General features: G+C 38.8%; 1 protein-coding gene across 1 annotated transcript in view; it reads left to right on the forward strand.

Moving 5' to 3' along the window:
* Positions 1 to 12,297, forward strand: part of LOC111159960 (lymphoid-restricted membrane protein) — a 79,038-nt gene that overhangs the window by 29,710 nt on the left and 37,031 nt on the right. Inside the window, exons 2-4 of the mRNA XM_022522678.1 lie at positions 6,603 to 6,770; positions 9,961 to 10,039; positions 11,156 to 11,314. Coding sequence (XP_022378386.1) covers positions 6,603 to 6,770; positions 9,961 to 10,039; positions 11,156 to 11,314 — 406 coding nt within the window. The remainder of the gene's footprint in view (positions 1 to 6,602; positions 6,771 to 9,960; positions 10,040 to 11,155; positions 11,315 to 12,297) is intronic.

Below are 12,297 nucleotides of genomic sequence, written 5' to 3' on the forward strand. Positions count from 1 at the left end.
TCTTTTTCCCTTCCCTTTCCCTTCCCCTTCCCCTCTTTTCTTTTCTCTGCACCCCTGCAGCCGGCTGAAGATGTATCAACTTTGCTGATCTTTTCACAGAACCAGGTCTTGGTTTCATTGATCTCTTCAATTGTTATTTTAGTTTCTATTTTCTTTATTTCTGCTCTAATCTTTATTATTTCCTTTTTCTACTGGTTTTGTGTTTTATATGTGCTTTTTCTTCCCCATGTAGAAAAGCTTTGGCTATATTCCAAAGATTTGGGGTCATTGTGGTTCCATTTTAATTTGTCTCCATGTATTTTTTATTTTATCTTTGATTTCTTGGTTGAACCACTCATCGTTTAGTAGCATGATATTTAACCTCTTTAATTTGTGTCCTTTTCAGACTTTTCTTTTCTTGTGCTTGATTTCTAGTTTCATACTGTTGTGGTTTGAAAAGATGATGGTATGACTTGTTTGTTTGTTTTTTTAGTTTGTAGAGACTTGTTTTGTGGCCTAACATGTGATCTATTCTGGAAAACATTTCTTGTGCACTTGAGAAGTGTATGAATTCTTCTGTTTTAGGATGGGATTTTTTTTTTTTTTCTTTAAAGAGACATTGAGAGCATGAACAGTGCAGAGATGGAGAGGGAGAAGCAGACTCACCACTGAGCAGGGAGCCCAACATGGGTCTCGATCCCAGGACCCTGAGATCATGACCCGAGCTGAAGGCAGTTGCTTAACCAACTGAGCCACCCAGGCACCCCTGGATCAAATGTTCTGAATATATCTGTTAGATCCGTCTGGTCCAATGTGTCATTCAAAGCCACTGTTTCATTTTTGACGTTCTGTCTAGATGATCTATCCATTGATGTAAATGGGGTATATCTTTTTGTATTGTTCTTTTTATCACTAGCAGTATCCTTGTCTCTTGTTACAGTCTTTGTTTTAAAGTCTATTTTGTCTGATACAGATTTGCTACCCTAGCTTTGTTTTCACTTTCATATGCATGAAAATGCTTTTCCATCTCTTCACCTTTAATCTGCATGTGTCTTTAGGTCTGAAATGAGTCTTTTGCAGGCGACATATCAATGGTTCTTGTTTGTTTATCCACTCTGTCACCCTAGTTTTTTGATTGGAACATTTAGTCCATTTGCACTCGAGTAATTGATAATGGGGTGCCTGGGTGGCTCAGTGGGTTAAAGTCTCTGCCTTCGGCTCAGGTCATGATCCCAGGGTCCTGGGATCAAGCCCCACATCGGGCTCTCTGCTCAGCTGCTCAGCTCTCTGTTCTCCCCACCTCACCCCACCCCACCGCCTGCCTCTCTGCCTACTCATGATCTCTGTCTGTCAAATAAGTAAATAAAATCTTAAAAAGTAATTGATAAGTATGTTCTTATTGCCATTTTGTTACCTTTATAGTTGTTTTTTTTTTTTTTTTTAATTTTATTTATTTGTTTGACAGACAGATTACAAGTAGGCAGAGAGGCAGGCAGAGAGAGAGAGAGGAGGAAGCAGGCTCCCTGCAGGGAGCCTGATGCGGGGCTTGATCCCAGGACCCCGGGACCATGACCTGAGCCGAAGGCAGAGGCTTTAACCCACTGAGCCACCCAGGTGCCCCCATATCATACAATCTTTATCTTTCCATAAGGACGTGCATTATGATTTGTAGCATAGGATAGAATCTTAGGAATCAAAATTTGTGCTTCAAATAAATGTTACATTGAGACAGAAAGAACATAATCTAAGTGGAAGTTTAGAGTACTTGGTTCTTGTGACATTCCAGAAGTCTTTGCCTATTTATCTTTATACAAATCTTCATGTACACAAATCTATATGTTTCTGATAAGAAGTGTTTGCTAAGCCTTTTAAGGTCACTCTCAGAGCCTACCTATTACATATCTTTAAAAATTCTACAAAGAAGCATTTCTTCTCAGATATAGAAAGCCCATGACTCCCCCAAATATTAGCTACTTTTAGTGTTTTTTTAATGGCTACAACAGTGCGTGATGCTTAATTTTATGTGTCAACTTGATTAGAATAAAGGATGCCCAGATAGTGGTCAAACTATATTTATGGGTGTGTCTATGAGGATGTCTCTGGAAGAGGTTAACATTTGTTTCTGTTTATGTGTTTTATTTTGGGCTTTTTTTGTTTTTTAACCTTTTTTATTTTTTTACCCCAATTTTTATTTAAATTCTTGTTGGTTAACATATAATATTGGTTTCAGGAGTAGAATTTAGTGATTCCTCACTTACATAAAACATCATGTGCTCAACACAAGAAGTTCTTTTCTTAATACCCATCACCTATTTGCCTACCTCTCTTCCATCAGTCCTCAGTTCTATATATTTAAGTCTGTTATGGTTTGCTTCCTTTTCTTTTTATTCCCCCTTCTTCTATGTTCCTCTGTTTTGTTTCTTTCATTCCACATATGAGTGAAATCATGTTTTGTCTTTCTCTAACTGGCTTATTTCACTTAGCATAATACACTCTAGCTCCATCCACATCATTGCAAATAGCAAGATTTCATTCTTTTTGATGACTAAATAATATTCCATTGTGTATATATACACCATGTCTTCTTTATCCATTCATTAGTCGATGGACATTTGGGCTCCTTCCATACTGGTTTTCTTTGGTTATATGCTTGGATTCCTTTCTTTTTATTTTTTTGCATATCTGTTACAGGTTTTTGACTTGTGATTACCATTAGGTTTATATATAACATCTTATGCATTTAGCACATTATATTAAATTGATGACCAGTTAAGTTTGAATCCAGTCTTAAAGCACAAAGTTTTACTTCTCTGCCACCTGTGTTTTTGCTATATAGTTTCATACTTTTATTTTGTGAATTCCTTGACTGATTTTTATAGATATACTTAATCGTAGTGCTTTTGTGCATCCTACTTTTCTTACTCTGCTTATCTTCCCACTCACAGAATCCCCTTTAACATTTGTTATAAAGCTGGTTATTGGTCATGAATTCCTTTACATTTTGTTTGGGAAACTCATTATCTGTTCTTCTTTTCTGAACGATAACCTTGCTGGATAGAGTATTCTTGGTTGCAGTTTTTTTTTAATTATTATTATTTATTTTGACACTTTGAATATATATCATGCCGCTCTCCTCTGGCCTGCAGAGTTTCTGCTCAGACATCAGCTGAGAGCCTTATGGGGTTTCCTTGTATGTAACTGTTTTCTTTTTCTTGCTGATTTTTTTTTTTAAAGATTTATTTATTTATTTGAGAGAAAGAAGGAGAGAAAACATACTCAGGAAGAGGAGGGGCAGAGGGAGAGAGAATTCTCAATCAGAGTCCTTGCTGAGCATGGTGGCCAATAGAGGACTCAGTCTCAGGAACCAACACCCTCACCCCCAGCTCCAGGATCATGATCTGAGCTAAAATCAAGAGTCAGACACTTATCCGACTGAGCCGCTAAAGTGCCCATCTTTTGCTGCTTTAAAAATTCCCTTTATTCACTACTTTTTGCCATTATGATTATGTGTCTTGGTTTAGACCTGCTTGGGTTGATTTTTTTTTTGTGCCCTCTATGTGCCTCCTGGGTCTGGATTTGTGTTTCCTTCCCCAAAGTTATAAAGTTTTCAGCTACTATTTCCTCAAATAAATTTTCTTCTCCTTTTCTCTCTTCTCCTAGGATCCTTTAATGTCAACATTATTACACTTGATGGTGTCACTGAATTCCCTTAATCTAGACTCATTATTATTCTTTTCTCTTTCTCCTGTTCAACTAGATCTCTTTCCACTACTCTGCTTTCCAGGTCACTGATCCATTCTTCTGTTTCCTCTAGTCTACTATTTATTCTCTGTAGTGCATTTTAAATTCCAAGTATTGAACTATTTATCTCTGATTAATTTTTTTTTTTTTTAAATAGACTCTATACCCATTGAAGGCTTGAACTCATGACTCTGAGATCAAGACCTGACCTGAGGTCAGAGTCCAATACTTAAGTTACTGAGCCTCCCAGGCATGTCTCTGACTGGTTCTTTTTGTTGTTGTTGTTGTTGTTTTCTATCTCTTTATTGAGGGTCTTACTGAGATCCTCCACCCGTTTCTCAAGTCTGTTGAACATCTTTATTACCATTACTTTATTTATTTATTTTTTAAATTTTATTTATTTATTTGACAGACAGAGATCACAAGTAGGCGGAGAGGCAGGCAGAGAGAGAGAGGAGGAAGCAGGCTCCCTACTTGAGCAGAGAGCCCGATGCGGGGCTCGATCCCAGGACTCTGAGATCATGACCCGAGCCGAAGGCAGAGGCTTTAACCGACTGAGCCACCCAGGCGTCCCTATTACCATTACTTTAAATTCTCTAACTGTCATATCAATTACCTCTGTTTTATTCAGCTCTCTTGCTGTGATTTTGCCCTCTTCTTTCATTTGAGACATAGTCCTCTGTCACCTTATTTTGTTTGATTTTCTCTGTTTCCATGTATTAGGAAACTCAGCTGCATCTCTTGTTCTTGAAAGAGGTGGCCTCATGAAGCTGAGGTCCTGTAGGGCCCTGCAGTGTGATATCTCTTGTTCAGGAGAACCTGACACTTCAGGGGGTGTCTCCTGTTTTGTGTGCACCCTACTGTTGTGGCTGAGCCACATTTGCCTTCAGTCCAGTCATCTGCAATGGTTCTCCTTGCCTGTCTGGGCAGGATTTGGTCCCTGTGTGGTTAGTGGACTACTCTGGAGCCAACTTTATCTTGAGTTGGATCAGACTGGTTGTTCGCCAGAGCTGTGGTCACATAGAACTGTGAGGCTCTCTTTTCTGTGTTATCCCCGGAGAAGCTTTCTTAGTGAGTGGATCCTATAGTCAGACCAGATGTCTGCTCCCTGCCCTTTTTTGGGGCCACAGTCAAACTGATGTATGTGGTTACCTTTCCCTCTCCCTGGGGGAGGTGTCAGTTTGGAGTGGTGCTGCTCCCTACTGGGGCTCTTGCACCCTCCCAGGCATGGGGCACTGCTTTGGATGGATTTCTGCCGAGGGTGTGTTGGATTGTGAGGGTCCACAGGAGAATGCTGGGGCAGGGTCACTGTCAACATTCTAGGTGGGAAGTGTTCACACTGTGTAGGTTCTTGCAGGTGTCCGTATATCTAGGCTGGGCAGGGGGAAAGGATGGTGCTTGCCAGCACTCTTTTTCTTGGAGGAGTCTCCCACTGGTTCCTATCCCTTCTGCACATGTTCTAAAATTAGGAAATAAATCTTCCTATATATCCTAGGTGCTTTTCAAATTGCTGCTTCGCTGTCACATCTCAGCAGTGTTGTTTGTTATGCTCTCTCTTAAAGGCAGGATTCCATTTCCTATCCCCCTCCTGCTCTCCCAGAGCCATGCCTGCTGCTTTTTAAGGTTCCAGGTGTTAAGCCCCACTGATTTTAAGAACTTGCAAACTTAAGCCCCCCCTGGTTTTCAAAGCCAAATGTTATGGGGATTCGTCCTGTCAATGCAGATTCCCCATGCCTGGGATTCCTAGTGTGGTGTACTCCTTTCTCTTCTCTGTGCCTTTCGTGTCCCTCCTTCCTTTAGATAGTGTTATGAGTCAGTTTGGTTCCTAATCATATCTCTACTCTTCTTACCTTTTTTGATGTGGCCTCTTTCCTACAGTTAGCTGTGGAGAGTCTGTTCTGCCAGTGTTCAGGTTATTTTCTGGATTGTTTACACTGATGTAGCTGTTATCTCAGTGTATCTATCCATGGGATGAGGTGGCTATCCATGGGATGAGGTGAGTTTGGGATCCTCCTACTGTGCCATCTTCTCCACATATCCTACGAGTTTTATGGTTTTGTATCTCACCAATTTGGTCCTTAATCCATATTGAGTTTATTTTTTGTTTCTGGTGTAAGAAAGTGGTCTAGTTTCATTCTTTTCCATGTGGCTGTCCGGCTTTCCCAGAAGCATTTATTGAAGAGACTGTCTTTTCTCCATTATATATTCTTGCCTCCTGTGCCACAGATTAATTGATCACTTAAACATGGGTTTATTTCTGGGTTCTGTAGTCTGTTTTATTAACCTATGTGTCTATTTTTGTGCCAGTACCATACTGTTTTGATTACTACAGCTTTGTAATATTTGAAATCTAGAATTGTGATGCCTTTTTCTTTTTCAAGATTGCTTTGGCTATTTGGGGTTGTTTGTGGTTCCATACATGTTTTAGGATTATTCTAGTTCTGTGAAAGATGCTGTTGGTATTCACTCAAAGTTTTTAAGGAAAGAATGGGAGACAGAAATAAGGTGGCCTTTTGATTACTCTCACAAGTGATTATTGATTGTATATATCATGCGTATTTAAACCTCACAACAACTATGTATGGTACATTTTATCATCCCCATCTCTCCGATTAGGAAACTGAGGCTTAAAGAGATTAATAAATTTTCCCAAATCAACACACCCGGTAAACTCCAGCGTCAAGATCGGACACCAGGTCCGTTAGACTTCAGCCCAAGGCCAGTGCTCTCACCACTCTACCATGCCAACTCAGCAGGACTGTGAAGGTTTTGTGGCATGTTTCCAGGGCTCAAGTGTCTTGAGAATGTTGAGTACTTCACTCCTTACTTTTAAAGCATAATCTTAATACATCTTTCAAAATTAATTTGCTTTTCTTCCTAAGGTTCAGTAGGAGTTGCCAAAATAATAGATTATCTGAGACAAGAAAGTAGTCAAAATTATGAAGATAGTGGACTTGAGAAGCTATGGAACATACTTGATCCTAAAAAGGGAGACCTGCATGTGGACCTGGAAATTTTTCATGCCATCATGAAAGAATGGATGGCTTGCTGTAGAACCAAATGGTAATCATTGGGGCGCCTGGGTGGCACAGTCGGTTGAGTGTCCAATTCTTAGTTTCAGCTCAGGTCATGATCTCAGGGTCATGATCTCCAGTCATGATCTCAGGGTCATGAGATGAGCCCATGTCCAGCTTGGCACTCAGTGTGGAGTTTGCTTGAGATTCCCTCCACCTCTCCCTCTCCCCACTTTTCTCACACCCCAAGATCTCTCTCTCTTTCTCAAATAAATAAATCTTTTAAAAAATAATAATCAGAGTTCCAACAGAATAAATATCCATGTTCTGTTTTAACAACTGATTACAGCTAATGCTAATCACTGTTTTTTTGTGTTGATGGAAGTACTATAATCCAGTGCTCCTCACACGGTAGCATGCCCTGGAATCACCTGAACTATTTATCATGCCTGATTGTTGCCCCCCAACCATGATTCAGTAGGTCTGTGGTGAAGCCTGATAATTTGCATTTCTAACCTATTTCCAAGTGATAATGATGTTGATGAGCGTATGTGTACGCATGGCAGGGATGAGCATGCTTTGAGAATGTATTATATTTGTTATGTTAATCCTTGTAACATCCATTTATTGTGATTAAGGGCAGCACATATTATTTTGTTCTCACAAAGAATTGAACTGACATAGGAGTCAAGCAGATTATTGATAATGACTGGCAAATCTCCAAATGCATTTAAACTTAGAGTGAGTACCTTTTAAAGGTCAGTGGGGGATAATTAGGCAGTGAATGTAATTTGAAAGCCTAGGATAAAGGAAAACTAAAGGGAAAAGGAAAAAAGTTGTAGAATTGGGGAGAAAAAAAGATGAAGGTGGAGAGTAAGCCTGATACCATACAGCTATCATTCTCTGGAGGAACCTGGAGAAATTTTTCATTCTTTCACAGGACGCCTAAGTTCTCTGGCTTTTAATCAGCTACCAGTTTTTCTATACTAGAAATTTCCTTAAATAAAACTGCAAGCCTAAAAAGTGCCAAAACTTGCTAGATTTCATGTAGGGTTAGGATGTCTAGATGACGTAAGAAAAGATGACCAAAATGTTGTTTGCCAAGAGCAAGTTAATCATGAAAGCAAGATAAATACATAAAAGTATCGGATTTTACTAGTAATCAAAGAAATACAAATAAAAACAGCATACCAGTTTTGCCCATCAGTTTAGCAAAATTTTAAAAGAATAACTCTACCCCGTGTTGTCAGAGTAGGTGGAGAAATAAGTCTCCTTTCATACATTGTTGGTGGTAGTGCAAGTTGCATAGTTTTTTCAAGAACGATTTAGGAAATTATGTGATTAAAATTATGTGAGGTATTTGGGCTAGTCATGTAACTTCAAGAAAATCATATCCCTAATATGTGTGTTTTTGATAGTGATATATGTAAGCAACTTATAAATTTTAATATAGTCAGATTAATTATAATACTTCCATCCACTAGAATCCTAAATAATCACTCAAAATTATAATTAAACATCTGAGAAAATATTCATGTATATTTATTTCAAATATGACCATTAATAGATCTATGTATTATAAACCCATATTTATCAAGAAAAATATGCATGAAGAAAGTGGGGAAGAATATATTTGGAAATGATTATCTTTCCATGATGGTTTCAACCTTGTTATTTTCTCCTGCATTTTCCCATTTTTCTGTAATACTTAGGTTTGTATAATAAAACAATCCATTATAGAATGATGTGAGGACAAAAAAAACACAATTTTTATAACAAAAGTGAAGAAAACATATGGGAGGTATAAACAGAAAATAGAAGCACAGAAACTCAAATGGTGACGATATAGAGCTATCAATAGGAAAGTGGTACGTGATTTATTCTGACAGACCTCTCACATTGAAGCGCAATGAGATGTTAGTACAGATATAGAGAATTCTGTAGCTGTTCCAGAAACAGTTTAAGTAGTTGGCATTTAGAAAGATTAAGTAAAACTTACATCATAGTATAGAGACTCTTAAAAAGGAAATGGCTGAAACTTTAATCTGTTTATTTTGAGGGTTAGAGCTAGAATTTGTGTACTGGACAGTGGACTATAGAGAGCTTTCCCCAAATTTCAGGAGCCAGTGCTCAAATACAATTTGTCTAGGTTCAACTTGGTTTTCCATGAGAAAGGAAAAATGATTAACACCATGAATGTATCCTGAGATATTAGTTGTTCATGCCTTTTCATTTCCAATTTTTTTCTAAGATTTTATTTATTTGACAGAGATCACAAGTAGGCAGTGAGGCAGGCAGAGAGAGAGGAGGAAGCAGGCTCCCCTTTGAGCAGAGAGCCCGACGTGGGGCTCGATCCCAGGACCCTGGGATCATGACCTGAGCCAAAGGCAGAGGCTTTAACCCACTGAGCTACCCAGGTGCCCTCATTCCCAATTTTTAAGATTTTTAAATTTAAGAACTTAAATTTTAAAGTTTTAAAAGTTTTAAAATTTGTTATCTCAGCAAATGTTCACTTATTACTCCAAACTATGTTGCCGTCCTAATCCCTTGAGGCCTCCTATTGCCAACCATAGCTGCTGCACATCATTACCTTCCTGCTTCTGCAGGCACATTTTTTTTTCCAGGTTAGATGAAAACGTTATGGAAAATAGAGGTAATGCCTTAAGTTTCTTTTCTATCACCCCATCTAAGCACGATGTTGAACTCCAAATAGTTGCTGAATGAATAGATAGTTTTAAGATTCAGAAAGAGGGGCACCTGGGTGGCTCAGTGGTTTAAAGCCTCTGCCTTCGGCTCAGGTCATGATCCCAGGGTCCTGGGATCGAGTCCCGCATCTGGCTCTCTGCTCAGCGGGGAGCCTGCTTCCCTTCCTCTCTCTCTGCCTGATTCTCTGCCTACTTGTGATCTCTGTCAAATAAAGTTTTTAAAATCTTAAAAAAAAAAAAATCCAGAAAGAAAGATCTGAACAGAAAAGTTACAGAGCACATCTGAAAAATGAGCTGGGCTTTGTGCTGGTGTAGAATCCCGACTCAGTGGTTTTGTGTCTTTGATCGCCGGGACAGAATGAGAGGTGGATCAGGCGGCAGGATCGATGATTCCGTTTTTGAACAGGACAGCAAAAAATCAAGTAGAGCAAGTATGTACGTGTTTCTTCCTGTTTGTTCTGCCGCTTTCTTGTGGTTTAGAGAAATGGATTATTCATAAAACACTCTTGTATGTGTTTCAGTTAAGATGACCACAGATAAAAGAGAACCTACGTCATGGAGCTTCGAGGCTTTGAGTGGAGATTCGTCTAAAGGAGTCTTGTAAGCCTTCTTATTTGTATACGTGCTGCCAAAGCGAGCACATAAGCCTTCTTATTTGGAATGCTTTCTCAAGCACCTCTTATTTCTTTTTCTCATTTATAGGTCTGCGTGTCTTACTTATGATAAAGCCACTTAGCGTGTGTGCTTGTGTGTGGCTAACCAGTCTTTCATTTAACTATCTGTCTCAATTTGCATTAGAACAAATTTCACCAGGAGCATGATTTATATAAGACTAGTATTATATGAATTAACATTTCCTCACTAATAAAATCCTTCTCTCACATTAACTTCATGTACTTTCCATGGAAAACAAGTTCCATCTGAGGTAGAATTATGACACTGACCTTAAGCACTTTGGGTGATTGTTTTTAAAGCACCTCTTTAATAAACTTATAGATATGAATGGGAAAAGTTGTTTTCCACTAGATGTGTATGAGTTTTAGATATCAAGAAGAGGAAATTCTGTCCCTCCCTTATTTTCTCTTTGCCCCTTTGGGTTTGTCCATGCAAAAAGGTGTGGTAGGAATGTGGACCCAAGCTGTGGGATAAAATGGCAAAATGGTAGAGAAGGCCTGGGACTCCATGAAACCCTCCATCTAGACTCTCAAAGGGACTGTGATCTAATGTCAGGGTTGAGAGCGACACAAACATTCACAGGCTGTAGAAAATATTAGGAAAGATGAATACTAAACTGTGAACTACAGGCTGCAAACATAAGTGTCTAGGAATTGTTTCCTAGTTAAAGGCCTGTTAAAACGTGCCAAGATCCCTTGGCTGAAAGAGTAACAATGTGTCAATTCATTTCAGAATCTCTCATAACCCTGGCAGAAATGGAAACTTCATTGTAGTCAGAGGCCAGTGTTAGAGCAAAGTGGAAAAGAATTAACAAAACTGTGGCACCTGACTTCACAGCTGGCAGATGCTGAATATTCGGCAATTTTGGAAAAATCTCTGCTACTGTAACAGTGCTTGAATAAATATTTATTGTATAAATGGACTACACTTACAAGGATGGAAAGGGATAAAATAGAAAGTCGCACGGTGATATATGCCTTATTTTGATTGGGAGGAATTGGAGATGTTGGAGATGATTCTCATTCATTCTTTCACCCACAGAGAGGTGTCTGATTTGATGACCTATGTAGCAGACCTGCATTCTAACAAGCAGAAATTGGAGGAGGAAAATAATAAGTTTAAATCAGCATTAGAAACCTTGGAGGACGCTAACTGCCAGTTATCAAAGGATTGTACTGCATTGCGCCATCAGATAAAAAGGTGAACCATTGAGAAGGGTAGAGTATGCTGGGAGCTTTCTCTTCTTTTCCCTTTTTAAAAAAAAAAAAATCTGTTTTTTAAATTGGGTAATAGTGCACATGGTATAAAATTTTACCCTTTTAGAGTGTACAATTCAGTGTTTTTTAGTAGATTCACAAGGTTGTGCAGCCAGTTACATTGATCTAATTCATCACTCCAAAAAGGAAACACAGAGCTGTTAGCAGTCACTCCCCATTTCCCTCCCTCTCTGCCCCTGACAACCACTAATCTGTCTGTGGATTTGCCTGTTCTGGCCATTTCACAGAAATGGAACCGTACAATATGTGACCTTTGTGTCTGGTTTCTTTCACCTAGAGCAATGTTGTCAAGGTTCCAGGTAGCATATGTGGAACGACTTCAGTCCTTTTTGTGGCTGAATAGTGTTCTGTTGTATAGACGTACAGTTTTGTCTACCTATTCTAAAGAGAATGGATATTTGGGGGTATTATAATTTTTTGGCTATTATAAATACTGCTACTGTGAACATTTGTACACAAGTTTTTGTGTGAACATAGGCTTTTAGTTCTCCTAGGTATATTACCTAGAAGTGAACCTGCTGTGTAGTGCCTTACTTTGAAGAACGGCCGAACTGTTTCCAAAGCAGCTGTACTGTTTTAGATTTTTGCCAGCAGTGTTTGTCAGTTCTTCTCTAGCAATGATATCCTTTATGTCATTCGAAGCAGTGCTGCCTATTTAAGACCAATATGCCTGTTGACCAACTGTGGATCTATCCAAAGCATTCTGGGGTTCAGCTGAACTCTTACTCCATGCAAATTCCCATGCTAAGTACCGTTGACCCTTGAATAACAGATTTGATCTGTATCGGTCCACTTGCGAATTTTCTTCAATAAATACAGCACTGTACTGTAAATATATTTTTTCTTCCTTATGACTTTTTTTTTTTTAAGATTTTATTTATTTATTTGACAGACAGAGATCACAAG

Source organism: Enhydra lutris, unplaced genomic scaffold (genome assembly GCF_002288905.1).
Source record: "Enhydra lutris kenyoni isolate GAN:26980312 unplaced genomic scaffold, ASM228890v2 scaffoldscaffold72, whole genome shotgun sequence".
NCBI lineage: Eukaryota > Metazoa > Chordata > Mammalia > Carnivora > Mustelidae > Enhydra > Enhydra lutris.